A 20,143-nucleotide genomic window follows, 5' to 3' on the forward strand; every position below is an offset into this window, starting at 1 on the left:
ACGTGACACACAAAAACCAATCTTTAAATTAAGAAATTGAGTAATATATGGTACTAAAATTTGAATTATAATTTAGTTTGAAACCAAACTTATTGACAAATTCATGAAATAGTAGTTCAATAAAATTTTGAATGGAAATCAACAAACAGGATGACGTGGCTTTTCACCCGTGACCCATCTCAAAGGGGTAAACTAGAATGTATTTTTTGCAAAATGCAATACAAAAGTGTGTTAGCAAGAGATTGAAATGTATGCTGTCTGTTTCTAGCTATGACGTTCAGGAAACTTCAGTATTATATATAGTTTACTTCTATTTTTTTTTTCATTCCAAACCAAGTATGGCACTACATGAATGAGAAATTTTGATACGATATCTTACCCCTCTCACAAAAACCTTCTATACTTATACTGCCCTCTATCGGTGCACATTTTCACTCGCCGCTAGCCTTGATACCCCAGTTTTTTCTGCATACTAACATGCAAATGGTTATATAGCAACCATGATTCTTGGCTCATGAAGTGATAGCCCTGGTTTGTCGGGAGTTGACCAATTTCATAAAGCAAAGAGAACATATTGATGATTGTTCTATTATTTCAGTTGTCAGAAAGTTTTGGATTTCTACACTTTTCCCCCTTCCTGAATATGCCTATTAGTAGCGTGCCATTTTGGGGGACTTGTCCAGACCTCTTTCCACTTTGGTGGATTTGATTATTCAGGTATCTTATGTTCAGTCCTTATCTCCTATTTTCTATGTTCCATCCTACACTTCTCAGGGACTAGCCTTTCGTTTCCTCCTTATCTGGATATTGGAGTTCATGCGAGTCATTTTTGGGAACATTTGCATTCACAGGTCAGTATGTCTCAACCCCCATGTACTGTGGATGATCATGAGTTTTATTATCATCGTTTTAAACTTTCCTTGTTTGGACTCAAAGCATTGGTGTCACTTCTCTTGCTGCATAATTATTTGCATGTTAGTATGCAGAAATAAGTGAGTATCAAGGCTAGTGGTGAGCAAAAGTTTGCACCAATAGAGGGCAGTATGAGTTGAGAAAGCTTTTTGTGAGTAGAGGTAAGTATCAATTGGAAATGCATTTTCAGTTTCGGAAAATGTTAACATCAATTTTAAACCACTTGCTCCACTGTTTGACATAAAGTTTGTTGATCAACACTATATATTTATTGTTTTAATGATAATTATTGTTTTGAGTAGAAGTATTTTTGGTGGATAGTTGATTTATTTTTTCCTGAAAGAAAAATTAATTTTCCAGAACATAATTCTTTTTAACCATTGGTTTGAAATTATCTATTATAGAAAACAGATGTAGGTCAACAGTTAAAGTTACCATATTGTAGTCAATCACAAGTTACACCTTATCAAAATTTGAATCCTCCTTGTTTTTTCTTGTGTGTGTAGAAGATGCCCAACTCCTGGATGTGATGGTTCTGGTCACCTGAATTCAAAATATTCAGTTCATCACAGAGTGGCTGGATGCCCTCTTGCAGAAAGAAATGCAGCCAAAGATTTGGAAGTTGAACTAAACACACCAATGCAATGTTCTGTCATAAAACGAGGAGGAAGAGGTCGTAAAAAGTAAGTTCTTTTAGCACTTGTTTTTACACTAGTTAAGGATTTGTGTAACCTTTTCCAACTCAGTGGAAAAATATATCAATTTCTATATTTGTGTTCAAAAGAATTAATAATTTATAAACTTCAACGTACCCAAAACATATTCATAAAATTCAAACATAAAGTAAGATAAAAAATTAACCTAAGTTTGATTTTTTTAGGTAAATTTACAATTTATAATGAAACAAAATACCACTAACTATGTGACATAGCTATATGCCATGTCATTATGTAATACTTCCATAACCATTTACCAGAAAGCCAGGATTCACATATGCTTATTTACAATAATACATTTACAGGCATAGTAATGTTATGCATTAGCCATCTCTGTTGAAAAAATTTACAATAATTTTTTTATAAATTACTACAACTAATATAAATAAATATTATGTATTTTACAGTATCTTGTTTATAAAAGTTACCTCTATACTCCTTTTAGATTTTATGTGCAGTTGTCTCAAACAGACCATCTCTAATGTCTGAGCTCATGCTGGATCAAAATTGAAAATAAAACTTCCCAAAATAATTACTTCGACAAAGTAAACAAACAAACAGGAAAACAAATTTAATTAATTCATTATATATAGCATACACAAAATAACGTATATTGAAGAAACCATTCTGATATAAAAATTGGCATTCAATATAAGAAAGAAAAGGAGATTTATGTGAGAAAGAAAATAATCAAATCTTTAGAGACTTGGAAATTAAAAAACTAAAAGTACAGTTAGTTGAATTTTACAGTTTTAATTGGCATAAATTTTGAAGTGAAAATAGACTCTAGGACTGGGACTTGAACCCAAGACCTCTAGCTAATAGGGTCAGTGCTGTAACACTGAGCTACCCAAGAGTACAAACTATTCAATTATAGAGCTTCTCACTATGAGTATGACCCACCATCCAATGTTATGATAGGTACACATGTCAAATAATAAGGGGTTACATGATAATAAAAAGTGAACTAATTAATCATGGAGATATTTCAGTGTTTCAATATCACATGTGATTGTGCATGTCTTAATCACAAAACATTTGGGTTGATCTATAAATACATTGAATGAATTGGAATACTTGGCCATTGAAATTTCTTGTTCTTTGTCAACATTTGTATTTATTTATACATTGCAAGCAGTTTTGTTTATTGGACTTTTATATGTTTTTAGCACTTCCCAAGATTTCATTAAACTCCATGTTCTAAAGAAGTAGTTATTTCAGCTCTAGACACATTTAGATTAGTACATATTCTCTATCAGTCATCACTTTAGCTGGGTTAAAAAAAACTTGATATTATTTTATTGAACTGTAGCTATTATCTCTTAATGTTGCTGATAAAAAAGCAAATAATTGAGAATATTTCTTACCTTAAATGAGGTTTTCAAGCTAAATGGTTCATTTATATAAGCATAAAATGACTTGTGGACTGGTAATGCTTCTGGATATTTTATGTTTCCATTCTTCTTCTTGAGACTTCTTAATCTGTAAGGACCAGTTGGCACATTCCAACAAATTCCAACATTTCAGTGGAAATATAATTTCAATTATATTTCAACAGTTGTTTTTACTCTGAAATATTTAAGAATTGGTATTTTATTATTATATAGCATTTATTCAGTGAAATTTATAAAGAAGTATGAAAAGAATTTCCAAATTACATGTTGGCACAGCACCAAGGAGTCACACCCATAAACAATGCATTTCCAAATGGAAACAATATATTTCAGTCCATTCCAAAGTATAGATTTATATTTGCTAGGAAATTATTATCCTTTGAACTTGTGTGACTCATTTCATGGTTTTCTCTTATTTTCCTTTTCTGTTAATGGTTTTATTACTACCGACCTTTGCCACCCTTTAACTCGATAATAACAATGTGCTTCAGATTTAAGCATGTTACATAACTGGTTAAATTTATTTCCAATAATAAAACCATGGATAAAATTTGACAAGAACTTTCAAAAAAGTATTTAGTTTGAGAAAAATAAAATATATAATTTTAATTTTTTTCTACTATTTCTACCAAATATTTGTTATTGAATGTAGTTATTTCAGCTTGGTCTCTGAATAGTTCACCTGCAAGGTGATTTTCATGTTAAGTATAAAAATAGTATTTTTTATCTTGCAACTTTCATAATCTCTAGAATCTTGTAAATGAATATCAAAAGTTTTTTAAAGTAAATGTTTATATTTTATTTGCTATTATCATAAATGTACAGTGCAATTAAATGTTAATAATTTAGAAATGGAAATATATACTTACCTTTATCTCTTCATTGAATAATCTTAAAATATTTTCTTTGGGTCATATGCATAATTTGACGTCTTCACATTTTTATTTATAGCTTATTTTTCATGTTTTATTTTCCTTTCGTTTTCCTTATCTTTGATTATTTATGTTGACACACATCAACAGGAGCCTGCAGGCAGTGTAATGTTAGTATCTCCAGAGACACTTTAGCCTCTGACAAAATGGTGGTTGCACTCACTAACTTTATGAATGCCTGTTGATTGAGGCAAAGCATAGAATAACTTTTAAAAAAATCATTAAACATTTTAATTATGAATTTTGAAACACAAATAATACAAAATTACTAAAATAATAAAGTAAAACCTAAATGCAACTTAATTGCCTGTCAAACTAATGTGTACAAGAAAAAATAACCAAGCACTAGGGAATCTGCTCTTAAGACTAAGCTTTATTTCACCTTGTTTGTAAATGGATATATATATGTCTAGATTAACTGATAATTTGGCGACATTGCAACAGGAAATCTGCTCTTTCTATTGGTTCTAAGCATGTCATTCAAGTTAAAACTGTCGCTTAGCAACACAACTTCTACTTTGAAAGTGGGTGTGGCTTATCTTGAACTGAAAGAATTTTTACAACGTTTTCCTCGGACACAAGTTCTTGTAATTTCATTCGAGTTGCTCATAAACAAGCTATATACATGTTCTTTGAATGTCTGCAAAAACACATCTACATTACACTCTTGTTTTTTGTATATCGGCTCTAAAGTTCAGGTATTTTGAATCACAATTGACAACAAAATGACGTATTTAATTATTGTTTTAGAGATTTCTTTTGAAATAAAGGAATAAAAGCTGAGATAATATAAATCTTTGAATTATAATGTACTTGATAAAAAATAATTTCATAAGAATACATTGATAGGAAAGTTGTTTAACTGAATTTTGAATGTAACTCAGTAACCTGTGCAAAAAGGGATTTAAAAATGGCATTGTCATTAAGGGTTAATGATGTCACAGAATGTGAACTGAACAATTACTGATGAAGTACAGCTTTGAAAATAGTTAGAACTAGTGGCTAAAAATGATTGGATAGAAATTATTCTAATCTGTCTACATCAGTATAGAGTAACTAAATTAGTTTCAGAAGAAATTTGTGGTTTGTTAACATTGATAGAATGGTTTAGCTGAGAATGAAATGAAGCAACACACAATCAGTGGGCATGAAAGAGCATACCAAAAAAGGGCTAGACTTCAACAAGTTTTGATGATTTCACATCTAAAATGAACATTCTTCCTCAAAATTGAAGAGAATCTGAAGTGGAACACCAAAAACTGCATTGACAATACACATTCTCTCTGTAACTGATCAGTCAGAATACGGAAATATCTTTGCTCTTCTAAAATTTTGTTGGTAAGAAAGATTATACTATGGGAGAGAAAAGTATGTAGTATGCACATGCTACAACCTTCTTCTTCCTCCTTATCTTTTGCTTATCCTCAAGATACCATGAATTTATGTTTAACATCAGTCATGTGGAATCACATGAAAACTGCAAACCTATATTAGGCTGGATGTGAACAGGATGCAAAACATGGTAACATATTAAACAAATCACCCCGAAACAAGACTCACATAAACAATGAACATCGTCAACTAAAACACATTGTTAGCTAATCAATATAAATGTGCCAACCCTGTAAGATGCATTAGATGAAATACATGGGTAAGAGAAAAGTTTTTAAAATGAAATACAAAACTACACAAAATATAGACATCTTGAACATAAAAATAAAAACCCTTTGAAATGAAATATTTACAGAGAGTACACATGTAGACATACAAGCTGGAATACCTGTCCTTTGTCTGAGTTATGAACATAAAAATTATTTCCACACTGTTTCATGTTATTAATTAATTTACATTCATTGGCCACAGAAGTGTCTTACGGGATGAAGTTGTAAGGTCATGGGTCAAAGTAAGAAGTAGGTATAACTCAAGAAACAGCTCTTCATATCAGTGTTATGGTGGCTATTGTAGTATCAACTTCATCTCAGTTTTGGTATTATTGTAATAGTGGCAGCCATTTTTTTCATTTCATTCCTCTATAGAGAGCACTAGTGCACTCTCTGAGATATATAAGACATTCATGTGTCCTCCCCACTCTGTTTGTATGTTGTGTTATAGAAAATTTAATGTGTATGTATAGCAAAGCCACATTGGGCTATTTGCTGTATCCACTGAAGGGAATTTAACACCTGATTTTAGTGTTGTAAATCTGAATACTCACTGCTGTTCCGCCAGGGGAGAGAAAATTGAATAACGTTTTTTTGTTTGGCGTAAGAACGGGGTGCTATCTATGAATGTAGCACAGAGTTTTCTGCTTTCTATATATATAAATTTAATAGTTTTTTTGTTTTTGGTGTAAGAACATGGCACCATCTATGAATGTAATTACTGTTAACTTAGATCAAAAATAATAAATGTTAAATAATAGCAATAATGGGGGATGGAGGGGTTGTGAACCCCTATTAAAATGCCCTTTTTTCCAGACTATCATCACACAAAATTTGGTTGAAATTGGCCCAGCATTTTAGGAGTAGTTAGATAAGGGATAAACAGACAGACAAATGGATTTTTGTGCTTTATATATACATATGTATGTACACACCAGAAAATCAAACCATTATTTACAAAATACATATTAAACATAATTCAAAGGAAAAAATAATGCTTTACAGACATTTCACCATAAAACAACAGTAAAGGTGACAAATCTCTTTCAGCATGGGCTCAGTACCTGCTAATTTGTTAGTTGTCTATTTCACATTTTCACTAAATATGCTGTTCCTACAAGTATGAAAAGGCATACCTTGTCAGGCAAAGTAAACTAACACACACACACCCAATAGCCAGTCTACTACTCCTTGGATTTTAACAGGATATGTTAAATGCACCATTTTTACTTAGAATATGTCAGAGAAACTGTACATACATCCATATGAGAGAGTATTTTGAGGCTTGAGTTTTAGACTGCTTGTCACAGTTGGTATACCTAGATTTTCAACTGCAGCCTGAAATATGCAACCAAACATCAAAACTGAAAACCATTCCCACTGCAAACCACATAATGAGAGTTCCATTAGCCACTTCAAAAGTAGCTGCAACAATAAAGAAGCTGAATGACATAATGCAAAATTCATTCAAACCTTCTCTAGTGCTGAAATTAGTTCTATCTCTACTCTTATTCATCTAGCTTGACTTGCTCGTAGCTAAAGCTGGGAAATTAGTAGAATTTGGTAATTGATAAGTTGCTGGGCTTATTAATTGATTACATTTAACTAATCAATTATTTTCACATGAGACTGAGATAGTTGGAATAATCAAAAATAGTAATAATTGGAAACACTAATTTCAGTTAGTTGATTATTTTTGTGACATCAATCAATTTGATTATAACTGAGATTAATTTATCTTACATGTTACTAATCAATGTAAATGATGCTCATAGTTCATCAGTTAATCAAGTTAGTTGCCAAGCTCTAACAGTAACAAGTGTGTGTGATCTTTCCATCACATCAAAACATTCTTCTGTGTACAGCAATGAAAACATATGAATATATGTTATCAGCTTCACCTGCCTGAAGTTCATAAAGAACCTTGGTGAACTTGCTTTCTTTCACATAAGTAACTACTGGTGATAACCAAGCACTCTTGGAAAGATGAATGATTCCATCCTTCAGCATTTGATCTATGTCAGCACTGGCTACATCCATGGAGCACCAAGGAAACCTGTATGGTGGTTGCTTATAGGAGGCATAATTCTGGCATGTATGTGGTGGTTTAATGTTAGTTCTTCCAAGCTGACCACCTGATCTGACAAATACATTGGTGAAATCCATCAGTAACCTCCCAAATTCACTCACTGATCTGAACTTAGATTGGTGGCACAGTCTTCAGTCAGTTGTTTTAGGCAGCTGTGTATTTATTTCCTTGTGTGATGCGGCTAATGTAGCATTAATTGAACTGCATCATACTTACTGTATTATCCAGTATCTACTGTTTTTCTGCCAAATCACAAATCATAACTAGAATATATCTTGCCCTTCAATGGAGGTTTAACTATTCAAGTAAGCATGGACTGGATTCGAGCAAGAAAAGAGTGTGTTTCTAGTGTAATTTTAACCCCAGCGTTAGCTGGTAGTACTACCCAAAATTGTAGTCATAGTTCACTATAAAACAATGCTTGGATATTATACAGAACTGTAAGAGCATACTCTATATACAATCTTGTGGTCCATGACACTTATGCATATCTTGTTCAGAATTTTATGGTTTCACTACTGAGCTTCAGTTTATCTGGTACACAGGCTATACTAGCAAATAACATTTAATGAATCTAAACCTAAAGTGTCGATGCTTGAACTGAGATCTGCTATTATAACTCACATTTTTTAATAGTGATGGTGCCAACAGTGATGCAGAGTTGAGCTTTTCTAATTCACTGCAATCCAGTCATCATTTGTAAAAAAAAATCTCTGTTTAGTTATTGGCCAGATTGATGGTTCACGTGATAACGAGATTATTTAGAGTTTTAGCAGCATTTCTATCAATTAAAACTATCTTGCTTCCTTGTAATCTTACAGGCAATACTCAACCCCATAGACATTGTATATTAATCATCATACTTGAAGAAAGACAGGCTCTTTTCTCCTAGATCGGTGACCAGACCTGATATGTAGCTTACTCACATATTCTGAGGGTATAAGGACTCTTGTGCAGCTACCAAGAAAAGACATCTATGCCATGAATGACCAAATTGGCCACAGCAGTGACAGATGTTTCTTCTGTCATTCCATGAATCAAGCTGCCTCTCCATCCTCTTCGTCAGCACAGCTGGCCTGGCAGGTTTTTAATACGTATGTCACTCAGGCTGAAATGACTTACCTTGTGACATCTGTGGATGTGTTGCAGCTTTTCCTGTAACAGTGTTGGCACACTTGGATGCAGCATTTCCAGCAAAACCACTGAAATTACTGCTGCAGGTTTCTTTTACTCCAGTAACAAGGTCAAGTTACAATTTCATATCTAGTTACCATGGAAAAAAGTTTCAGTCAGAGGTATAATATCTCTTCGCACCTAAGTGATGTTGCATAGACTCATCCTGCTTCCATCATGCTGGGGTACATCCCAGTTGGTCACACCTTTATGGCTCTCCACCAGTACCTTTGAGCTCAACTGATCTGCTCAAGATCAACTAATTTGACCAATGGTACCTGATGGAACAGGCTGTTTTCAGCCATCTCAGTTAGTAGTTAGAATTTATGTTGCATTGAAGGAAAGCACTTAGAATTCAACAAAGGAATTCTTCCACTGAATCAAGATTTCTCTGTTTTCACTTTCAAATCATTTTAGCTCTCCTTCTCTCTGCTAATTTTCTTTCTATAATGCAGCGGTATCTGTTGGATATTATCTTATAAAAGGCACAAGAGGGAAAAAAATAACTTGAAGGAATTGAAGATACAAATCCAAAATAATTAGAAATTAAAGTTGTTTAATTGAAGTTATCTGTGGTAATTCAAAGTTACATGCCATAATCACTCAGTGTCTGCAAAACTAGATTCATGGATCTAATATGCAGGTTTTCAGTTTGTTAGAGGTGAAATGAAATAAGACAAGACACCGTGTTGAAAATAAAATAGAATGCTCTTATTATACTGTAAATAGGTTGACAAATAGCAGGGGATTGTTGTAGCAGTAGGACTGTTGATCTGTTGCAAATAAAAATAAATGTAAATAAGTAACAAATGGTTTAACTGTATTTAAACAACTATGGATAGCATGGTTTAGCTGAGAATGGAATAAAGCAACACAATCAGTAAGCATGAAAAAGTTACCAAAACAAGGACTAGACTTTGTCAGCAAGTCTTAGCATCTCAGTCTTCCTCAAAACTGGATAAAATCTCATGTGAAAGCCCTAAAACTGTAATTACAATACATATTCTCTGTGTAACTGACCGATCAAAAAACTGACACTGGAATGCAGAAATATTTCTGCTTCATGTGACAATCACAATGTATCCCCCAGATACAAGGTCAAGTAGGTTAAAATGCAATGATCCCACGAAATATCAGATAAGTTCTTTGACCAGTCAAGCTACAAAAAGTAACATCTCAGGCTGAGTTTAACATGACTTCAACCAAACTTGGTATGTTTCAATCAAATTAGAGCTTCAAGAACAATTAAAATATTTTGCAGATAAGAAAGTATATACTATATAGCAGAGTAAGTTATTTAGTTTACATTATACAACTGCTTCAGTAAACAAAATAAGGTATTAAAAGAAATACATTAATTAATATAAAACACTTTAAAACTGATTGAATATATAAAATTGAACTTTCTGATCAGTAATAAGATTTTTTTTAAGCAGAAACTAGGTATTATTTAAAAAGTTTAATCTAAGTTTCATTTAAGTATTTCTGCTATGAGAAGAAATATCAGTGACACTCCCTCCAGTACAGAAAGGTTTAAGTTTCTGATTGAAAACACGTTTTCTTGGACATACATAATTAAAACAAAACTAGAGTTTTCTGATTTTCTTTTTTCAGGCACAATTTTAAATCTAGAGATATGGACAGAAAACCAGAAGTACATCAAGGTAATTTCTTTTCCTTTTTTTATATTACTAAGAATAAGCACAAATTTGAAAATATAAATATCAATAGAAAACATAGTGTGATGCTTGGTCTAGATGTTTACATGTATCATATATGTTTTCTGAATAACAATTCAATATGTACATATTTAAAACAAAGACTTAGATAAGTTATATACTTTATATTGTGAAATTGTACAGACGTTGAGTACATTATATTAAAATTATTTTGGAGCCTTACCACATTGTTACAGTCCATGTAGCCATGTCTAATTTCACTCTGTCTGACAACTGACAATAGCCTTGTAGTATAGTTTCCAAAGCATGCACTTCCTCCCTGCAAGTTTTCTATAAGTCATCTAATGTACAAGGACAAAGGACAATGCCTGATTCAACAACCCAATCACACAGAAATTCACCTGGAATAGCATGAACACCGATTTCATTCTTCAGCTGCTTGAGATATGCAACATTGAATGGATATGTTCTGAAAGCAACTTGTGTACACATAACGTATGTCTTTTTCCAGATGTAGATCCATATTAATTATGTTGCATACTGGTGTCTGAAACTTCTGGATGGCTTTTGCCACTGATCTCTGTTTTTGTGGATTCTTATTAAATCTTGAATATGACTTGTTGGAGGTCTTTTTCTAGATGGTACTGGTGTCCAAAGTTGATCCATATTCCTTTGTTTTTCAATGCTATTAAGTACAAGGGGTATTCCTGCCTTGGAAAATTCTAAATCCCTTATCTGAACACACCTTTATGATCTAAGTGTATGAATATTTTGTGTCAGAAAGGGCTGTTAAATAACTTTGCAAAAGCAGTCAGTATTTGGTGGCATCACACAACCTATGAAACAACGAACAATGTCAAAATGTAGTGCTAAAGCATTTCCTTTCATCACTTTATATCAGCTATGGTTGTCACATGACTTCCTGATGTGCAATGTCAGTCTTATCACTCCAGTCACGTAGAGGTTCATAGGCAACTTGACCAGTACATCTTCATACGGAATATCATGAATGAATATTTAGTTCATTCTCCAGCTGCTTGAGGTATACGACATTTGAAGAGATATGTTGCCTGGAACACATTGACTGCTTTTGCTATTGACTTCTATGTTTGTGGATTCTTACCATGGCTGGGCTATATCTTGTTGTAGGTCTCTTTTTGGATGGAACTGGTGCCCAAAGTTGACCCAGTTTCCTCTGTTTTCTAATGATATTAAGTACAAGGAATGGTCCCATCTTGGAAGCTGTAAATTCCTCATCTGAACACATCTTTATTATCTGAGTGTAGGATTATTTTGCATCCAAAAGGGCTGTAACATACCCTTCTTAAAAGCATTGAAGTTTTAATGGCATCATACTACCCAAGAAACACCAAACAATCTCACATTGTAGTTCTGATACATACCTTTCCACTGCAACTTTTTTATTATCTGTGGTTGCCGTATGACCTGCTGATTTACATATTCAAAATCCTTTCAATATAAAGTATTCAACCCTCTGTATTTAAGTTGATATTGCTTGAAGCTAGTTTTCTGTTAATAGTGAACTGTTGCTTATTACTTAATGTGATATTCTTTGTTTTTGTATGGAAAAATAAGATACATAGGCTCTTGAAACATCATGGGGTTTGCACCCACATATTTAATATATCTAATCTTTTCATACCTGAATGCTAGTCAGTGTGTATGTGTTTGTATGTACTTAAAAACTACATTAAGTAATGATTTTTTTATTTTTTTACACTAGATTTGACTTAGTCCTATTCTTATATATATTCCTACAGATTATTGGCAAATTTCCTGTTAACTAATTACACCAACAGTTTCTGTTGGAATCTGTGATTAATATAAAAATGAAAGAAGATTTTACAATGCACAAAAAGTAACATGTCAAACCATTCCTGTCTTTAATACTTTGTTCATCAGTCTGTGTTTGATGCCACACCTGTTCCAACTCTTAGTATGAAGGTTTGTTACCTAATGTAAGGTGTATGTTTTCATATTAAGAAAAACATTTGCTTTTCAAAAAATTATCATTTAAAATACAGATTAACCTGTAATTAATGTAAAAAAATTATTTTATATGTACAGGAGACGAAGAATCAAAGTCCAGTCATTCCTCTCTTCAAGACTTTGTTCACCAGTCTGTGTTTGATGCCCCACCTGTTCCAATGCCTTCACATGAAATGCCTTTGCGATGGGAGCATCATTCGCAGCTCTTACCAAACATTCAAAATATTTCTCGAGATACAGTAGCAAACTGGTCAATAAGTGAAGTTGGTGACTTTGTAAAATCACTGCCTGGCTGTGAGGAACAAGCCAAAGTTTTCAGAGAAGAAGTGAGAGTTACCATTTTTCTCAGTAATTAATTGATATTATTGTTAAGATCCTCTGTAGATAATTTTGTAGGAAACAAAACTGTTATGAATAGATAAATTAACAGTAAATACAACTTTAGTTTTCATTGTGGTTGTTTATATATACAGTACTGTGCAAAAGTTTTGAGATACCCCTAAATAGTGTGCTTTTATGGTCCTGTGTTTCTGATGGAATAAAATATGGTACTGAACACAATGTTGAATTTGAAGGTATAGCCAGTGGCACACATTATGTAGTTTTTGACTTGTTATTTTAACTAATTATAAAAAAGTGTTGCTGGAATATAAAAGTCTTGATTTTTGTATTAGTAAAATATTAAGGATTTTACATTTGTCTGTCCAAAATTGTTATACATTACATTGCCAAGAATTTCAACAGATGACCAACTTAGAATTCTATTGCAATATGATCAAATTATAGCTAGCATGACATTGTTCACAAGACTGGCTTCTTTTTAAGCATTTGATCCAAGTTAAGAAACATAAAGAGACTGGTTCAAAAGCAGACAGAAAAAGGTGTGGTTGGTTCCAAAACCTCTGAACAACATGAGTGATACCTGAAGATAACTTCCTTACAGAACAGAAAAAATCTAGCCAAGAATTAACATAAGAGCTAGCAGAATCATCAGAGGTATAAGTCCATTCTTCCACTGTATAAAGATCCTTAGTGAAGAGTGGTTATTAAAAAAACCTTTCTGATGTAAAGATAATAAGACAAAGAGATTAAAATATGCCAAAGAACATAAAGAATGGTCCCAAGAGCAATGAAAACAAGACTTTTGAACCAGTGAGTTAAAATATTTGGGTTGAAAAGAAGAAGAGCTGGAGAAGGATATATGCTTAAAGCCAAATGTGAAGCGTGGAGATAAATCCATTCTGGTTTGGGACTGCATCTCAGCACCTGGAGTGGGAGATCAGCTGAGGACCGATGGGGATAAATGGATGCAACAAGAAATAAGCAGATACTAATACAATTTACTATACCTTCTGGAAGATAAATGATAGAACATGAATTCAGATTCCAGCACAGTAATGATTCTAAACATATTGCCAATACAGTGAAACTTGGAATGCAAGATGGAAAGTGGAGTGCTGGACATCATGGGCTAGCCTCTGCAAAGTCAAGATCTCAACATTAATTAACCAGTATCAGATCATTTGTATAGTAAAAGTAATAAAAATCAACCAATGTTTAAAGATATGTATATAAAGTTCTACCAGCCCAAATCTTTGGGAGAAGTTGAGAGTAAACTAGGAGATAGTTATTATGGAGTGACAAAGAGCAATTTCTATGTAAATGGAATATACTCCTGATTTTTATTTTCTTCCTTAAATATATGAAATAATATACATGTATAATATTTTAAGAATAATGTTTTAAATTCTAGTAAGATGTATAGGCAATAATACAATAGTTTTCAAATATTTTACTGAGCGTACCAATTAAAGCATATGTTTAATAGCAAACTGATTAAAATATTTTATGTGTGCATCAGTTTAGTAGATAGTGTAAATATCTATGAAGAAACATAATTACTAACATTCCTAGTTTAAAATCATAGGTTGTAAATATCCTAATGTATTTTTCCATAATTAACAGAAAATTGATGGAGAACCTTGTTCTTTGTATTAATCAGGAGAATACTGTAAAGATTTTTTAGCATGTATAGTCATTAACTTTAAACTCATAAAGTGTAAGTGTAGTAATTCAAATATGTTTATATTTAACAGCAAATTGATGGAGAAGCATTTCTTCTTATGAACCAAGTAGATATTGTGAAGATCTTGAGTATGAAGCTCGGACCAGCCATCAAGATTTACAACACTATCCTAATGTTAAGAAATTCTACAGAGAGCTGAAATTCATGTTTTTTATGTTGAAGTTAATCAGAGCTCTTTAAACACTGTGATTTCTTAGTACTCTTATCTCTAGTTATTGTAGCTCCCAAATCATGTAATATCATGGAACTGAACTTCAACAGTTAACAAATATTTTGTGACAGTCATAAGACCAGAGTATAATGACTTGCAGCTTTGGCAAATAAAAGATTAGATTATCATAACTTGCTATAAAAAGATATAATTTATTGGTACTGTATCTAATTAACAAAGATTCTTAAACAATTGAAGATCATCTGCTAGAAGTAATGATAACTGTAATTTTATGGTATTGTATCGAATTAAACAAAGTTTATATTAAAAATACTTCTAAAATTAGATAAATCATAACCTGCTATAAGAAGCTATAATTTCATGGTACTTACTATGTATACCTTTGTAACAGAGTTTCTTAGGCAGGTGTAATATCAGAGTATCATGAATTGTCAGAAGTCAGGATGGCTATAATTTTGTGGTACTTTACTTTGTTAACAAAGTTTCTTGAGTAATTGTAATATCAGAGTACAATGAATTTCATTGTATTTCATGAATTTTAGCATTAAGTACTATTGTAAATTGGATTCTGTCATTGCCTTTCACTTTCATTTAAAGTAGATTTAGTAAAGAAAGGAAACAGCTACAATTAGACTGACAGATTACATTTACTATACATTAATCTGTAGCACATAGAACTTCTTGAACTGTAATGTAGTTATTTGTTGGTTACTTGTTTTTTATCATCCCCTAACCCTCCACTGCTTTGAACCCTTGTTGGTTAGAGCATCAGGGAATTACAGCACCATAATCTATAAACATTAAAGCTCCTTACTTTATGTGTGATCGTAACTCTGTACCGAGTTAATTGTATTATTACAGTGTCACTTGTCTCCTTTAACAGCTATAAAGTTATTATATTGTTTCCTGTACAAGGGTTTTATAGAAAGCATGTTACAATATTTAGCAACTGATCAAAAATTGGAAAGTATTAAACCAGTTGTGGAATCAAAAACTGTCAGCCTTAATAATATGGTACTTGTAATGACGTATATGTTAAGCTTTCATTGCATAACTAGATGGACTTAAGGGAGAATTTTTGTTCTGACTTTCATTGCACTATTTATATAATATATCTTCTTATAGGCTGGTGGAGTCTAGTGTTAATGAACATGTAATTCGGATTTTCTCATTCTGACTATGTTGGAAACATACTGAAAGCTGACTGTTTGACAGATAGCTGATCTACTATATGTGAAATCTCGGCTCTATATAAAGGTTAAAAACCTTTCTTATGGAAGAATTAAATATTGTGATTCACTGATATTCTGTGAATCAGAAAAAAATTGTATAATATGAAAGTGTTAACATATATGTCAGATATTATGGTGGTTATAGAAATTATGGGGTTTTTTAGGTACACACAAAAACGTATTTAATTATTGAATAATGTAAAGGAAACCTTTAGTCCGAAATAAATAGATTAAGGTAGGATCAAATCAGTATTTTGTTTAAAACACGGGTCTTAGTTTTATAAACTAAAAGTTTCTTAAATTCTTAGTGTCCATATGGGCAGAAAAAGTTCATTTCTAGATTTTAGCTCCTGAATATGACTTGTAAGTGAAACTGATTGTCATTTGTACACAATTTGTATTTTGTGTGAACCAATTCTTACAATAACTTAGGTTGACAGAGAAATTGTACTTGCTAATTTTCAGGTGTTATCCTACAGAAAAACTCTTAAAGAAAATAATTAGTGAAAGTGTGTGGCTTCTTGTTTTTAAGTAGGCAAGATGGCCTTCTCTGACATACTTCTATTCTGTGAAACATTTTGAGCTAAGAACTATTGTAATATAGAGAAGAAAATGCTGTGAGTGTTCTGTGTTTCTGAAAGCTTATATATTTTTTTTGAATGTTTGCATTTGTTAGAAGAAGCTATAGTAATGCATTGTGTAATTGTTTAATTCTTTTAGTTTTCGAACTGCTTTGAAATAAGAAAAAGAACAACATATGAAAAGTGTTAGCTTGTTGATGTGAAAAGTTTCTTATCTATATAATCATTCATGATGATTTTGTACTAGGTATATGTAACACTAGATTGTGAGTACTTTATAAGTACATAAAACATGTTTGTGAATATACTACATTGTAATATGTTTTGACATTGTAATTCACAAACTCCTTTACTATTTTTGTTCTTCTTGTTTCTACTTATCCCTTTACTTCTTTATAATTTGTCTTTGTCATACTATTTGCTCAAGTTTTTTTTTCAGTCATTCCAAAAAAACTTGAAATAAATGACTATTCCATCAAAAGTTATTTTATCTTTATTGAATAAAAATACTTTCAGTAAATATTGATCAAATATTTAAATGGATTATAACTATTACAAGATGCTCAGTGCTTTTGTTCCACCCTCAGATATATTATGTGTAATATTCTGATACATTCCTGGGTTACTTTAGAAAGCTCTTTAGTTACTTGCTTATAGTTTGTTTATAATTACTGCTGAATTGGTAAATAGTTTTGAAATACCCTTTATTAAAAGAGATTTAAAGCTAGAAGTCTTGAATTATTTAGGTTATTCCATCTGGTTAGTGCTGAGCATGAATAACTAATTAACAAACATCAACTACAGGTAATGTTCAAAAAGAACTGTAATAGTTATTGAAACCAGCTGAGGAAACCTATTAAGGAAGCAACAACTGTATAAAGAACAATATTAAGTAAAGTTCCCCTTCTTTCTTTTATTTGTTATTAATTTTTTAACAACCTCGTTAGATGCTAATTGTATACCTTGCTTTGTGGAAGGTAACAATTGACTCATCTAACCAATTAAGTACTTGTGTCTTTAAATTCAAAGCTAAATGTGTATAAAAAAAACAAGTAGAGGTGCTGTATTTCAGGTTTTTTATCATCTTTCTTGGAAAATAATTTTTAAATAGTCTACATTGTTGGACAGTTTCCATTTGCCATACCAAAAATTGCAGCTAACTTTGGGTGATGAATGCTAATACACACGTAATGGATAATCTTTACAGTATGATACATTTTTTAACAAACTTCATATTTAGTATTCTGTCTGACTTTACTCAGCATCTATAGTACATCATTGTAAGTAAAGACAACCCTCAGAGGATTATCTAAACAGGCATTCTACTTTTAAAGATAAAATATATGAGCTATGTCCTAACAGTGAACTTAATTAACAGAATTTCCTTTCTAGAAAGAAAGAAAATCTGAGGTTCAGAACTCCATCAGTTATAAAGTAAAAATTATCTGAGGTTCTAAACTAGATTACCAAAATACTAGCAAGAAAAAGGTTCAGAGCTCAAAATCTGATAACTAAGATCATGGCATGAGCAAAATTAAAGCTTCAAAAACTGATCACAAAAATGCTAGCAGAAGTAAAAACCAAACCAAGGTTCCTAGCCATCATAACCAGAAAAGATGCAAGCATTGAAACCTGATCACTAACATCATTAAGAAAAAGATTAAAAATTCAAAACCTAATCATTGATATGATAGAGAGAAATGTCCAAGACTATGTACTTATAATAATAATAATAATATAAGGTGTGAAAGTTAGAAACCAAAATAGAAATTTTGTGAGAGTCAAAAGAACTGCATAAAATAACATTTTTTTAAAATTCCCAACCAAAGATTGGGAAATGCCAAAGCTAAAGAAGTTTTATTTATTACAGCATAAACCAAGTAAAACAGATGTAAATGATATAATATGTACATAATAATCTCAAATGAATAAAACATTTTCTGGAATCATTCACAAGTTTTGACTCTAGACAGGGTATCGGCAACAAAAATTTTGCTGGAGACATCAATATTTAAAGAATTAAACCTTAAAAAAAGGCAACTCTGAGCCCTGAAGGCTCAAAAACTGATTTTAAAAAATGCTAAAATAAAAACATTCAAGATTCAAAACCTGATCACTGAAATCATGGCAATATAAGTATATGTCTTATGGATTTTATAAAAAAAGTTACTTGTACTAGTTCCTAAACAAACATCTATTACTATAGTCCATAAAGGATATGATATCATATGGTCTGATGGAATTATCAACAATTCCTTGTAAAGAAATTTACATGTACCTATTGATAAGAAAAACTTTACACAAGTTAAAAAGAAGTAATGTACACAAAAATTTTTTATACGTGCATTCAATCAAACAAACATTCTCACGGCCAAAGAGAAAAATAATATTTGCCTGTGATATAAATATATCAAAATTTGAAAGAAATAATACCTTAAAAACATAATGGTTCGTATGAGTTTATGAAATGGAATGATAACAAAGAATTTGACAATTAATAATAACATAAACAGCTACAGATAATACTAGCATCTAAGTTAATGATTCATGATACAAAAGTAATATTTGTTTCTTTTTTTCTCACTAAAAGTTTAGGAAATTAAAAGTACAATAATAAATTAGTCATGCATGTACTTAGCTGTCATGACTAAATGATAAATTATAACCTCCCCATATGAGCTGGCTGAAGTTAAATATCATATATGAATTACATATTATATTGCTGGGCATGGCCTAGTAGTCAGTATGCTGAACTGTGTATCAGAAGGTCTGAGGTCCCTACCACGATGATGCTGGATACATTTTGCTCTTTTGGTTCTGAGTGCATTATACGAGTGACAGTCAATTCCACGATTCAGTTCAATGCCCCTGTCGCAGTAGATGCTGCTATCTGACTGCCTTTCCACTGATCAGTAGTTGAAATTATGAACCAACGGCTATACCTGAACTCTTACTTGACCATTTAACCCAGGTGTTGTATAACACTATTAAGGTAAAATTTAGGTTGAAAATATGAATAAAAATATAAGAAACTGAACTTGCTACGTTACCACAATTTATAAAATAAAGGTATAGATATATTTGATATAGTTAGAAACTAATAGTGCACATGCATGACAGATTCTTCTCAGTGGCTAAGAAGTGAGTTTAAAGGCTTATAATGCTAAAATTTGAGGATCAATCCCTACAGTGGTCACAGCACATCCCATGGTATAGCATTGTTCTTAACAACAAATGAATGACTGGACATTTCTTTATATTGTTTTGTGCACTCATTACCATAAAGATCATCGTATAGTATTGTTACGACAGCGGAAGTCACGTGACGCTAGTAACACGTCATGCTATTCTCGAAGGTTCTTGAATGCTCGAGTGTTTACTAGATGTGCGGTATTCTTGCCAAGATGTGACGGCAACAATGGGAATTGAATTGCAGACAGAGATAGAGACGGACAATTGAGTCAAGCACGTGAATCGTTCCTTGTGAATTATAGCGTTTGTTTAAG

At 31.9% G+C, this 20,143-nt stretch overlaps 1 protein-coding gene across 7 annotated transcripts in view; it reads left to right on the forward strand.

Moving 5' to 3' along the window:
* The window catches only part of LOC106462141 (lethal(3)malignant brain tumor-like protein 4), an 81,012-nt gene extending 63,903 nt beyond the window's left edge, over positions 1-17,109 (forward strand). For all 7 annotated transcript variants that reach the window (XM_022389297.1, XM_022389303.1, XM_022389301.1 and 4 more), the window contains 4 exons: positions 1,419-1,595; positions 10,492-10,541; positions 12,645-12,892; positions 14,663-17,109. In XM_022389297.1, coding sequence (XP_022245005.1) covers positions 1,419-1,595; positions 10,492-10,541; positions 12,645-12,892; positions 14,663-14,791 — 604 coding nt within the window. In that variant the 3' untranslated portion in view covers positions 14,792-17,109. The remainder of the gene's footprint in view (positions 1-1,418; positions 1,596-10,491; positions 10,542-12,644; positions 12,893-14,662) is intronic.
* The last annotated feature ends 3,034 nt before the right edge of the window (positions 17,110-20,143 follow it).

The sequence above is a fragment of the Limulus polyphemus genome, unplaced genomic scaffold (assembly GCF_000517525.1).
Source record: "Limulus polyphemus unplaced genomic scaffold, Limulus_polyphemus-2.1.2 Scaffold1102, whole genome shotgun sequence".
Taxonomy (NCBI): domain Eukaryota; kingdom Metazoa; phylum Arthropoda; class Merostomata; order Xiphosura; family Limulidae; genus Limulus; species Limulus polyphemus.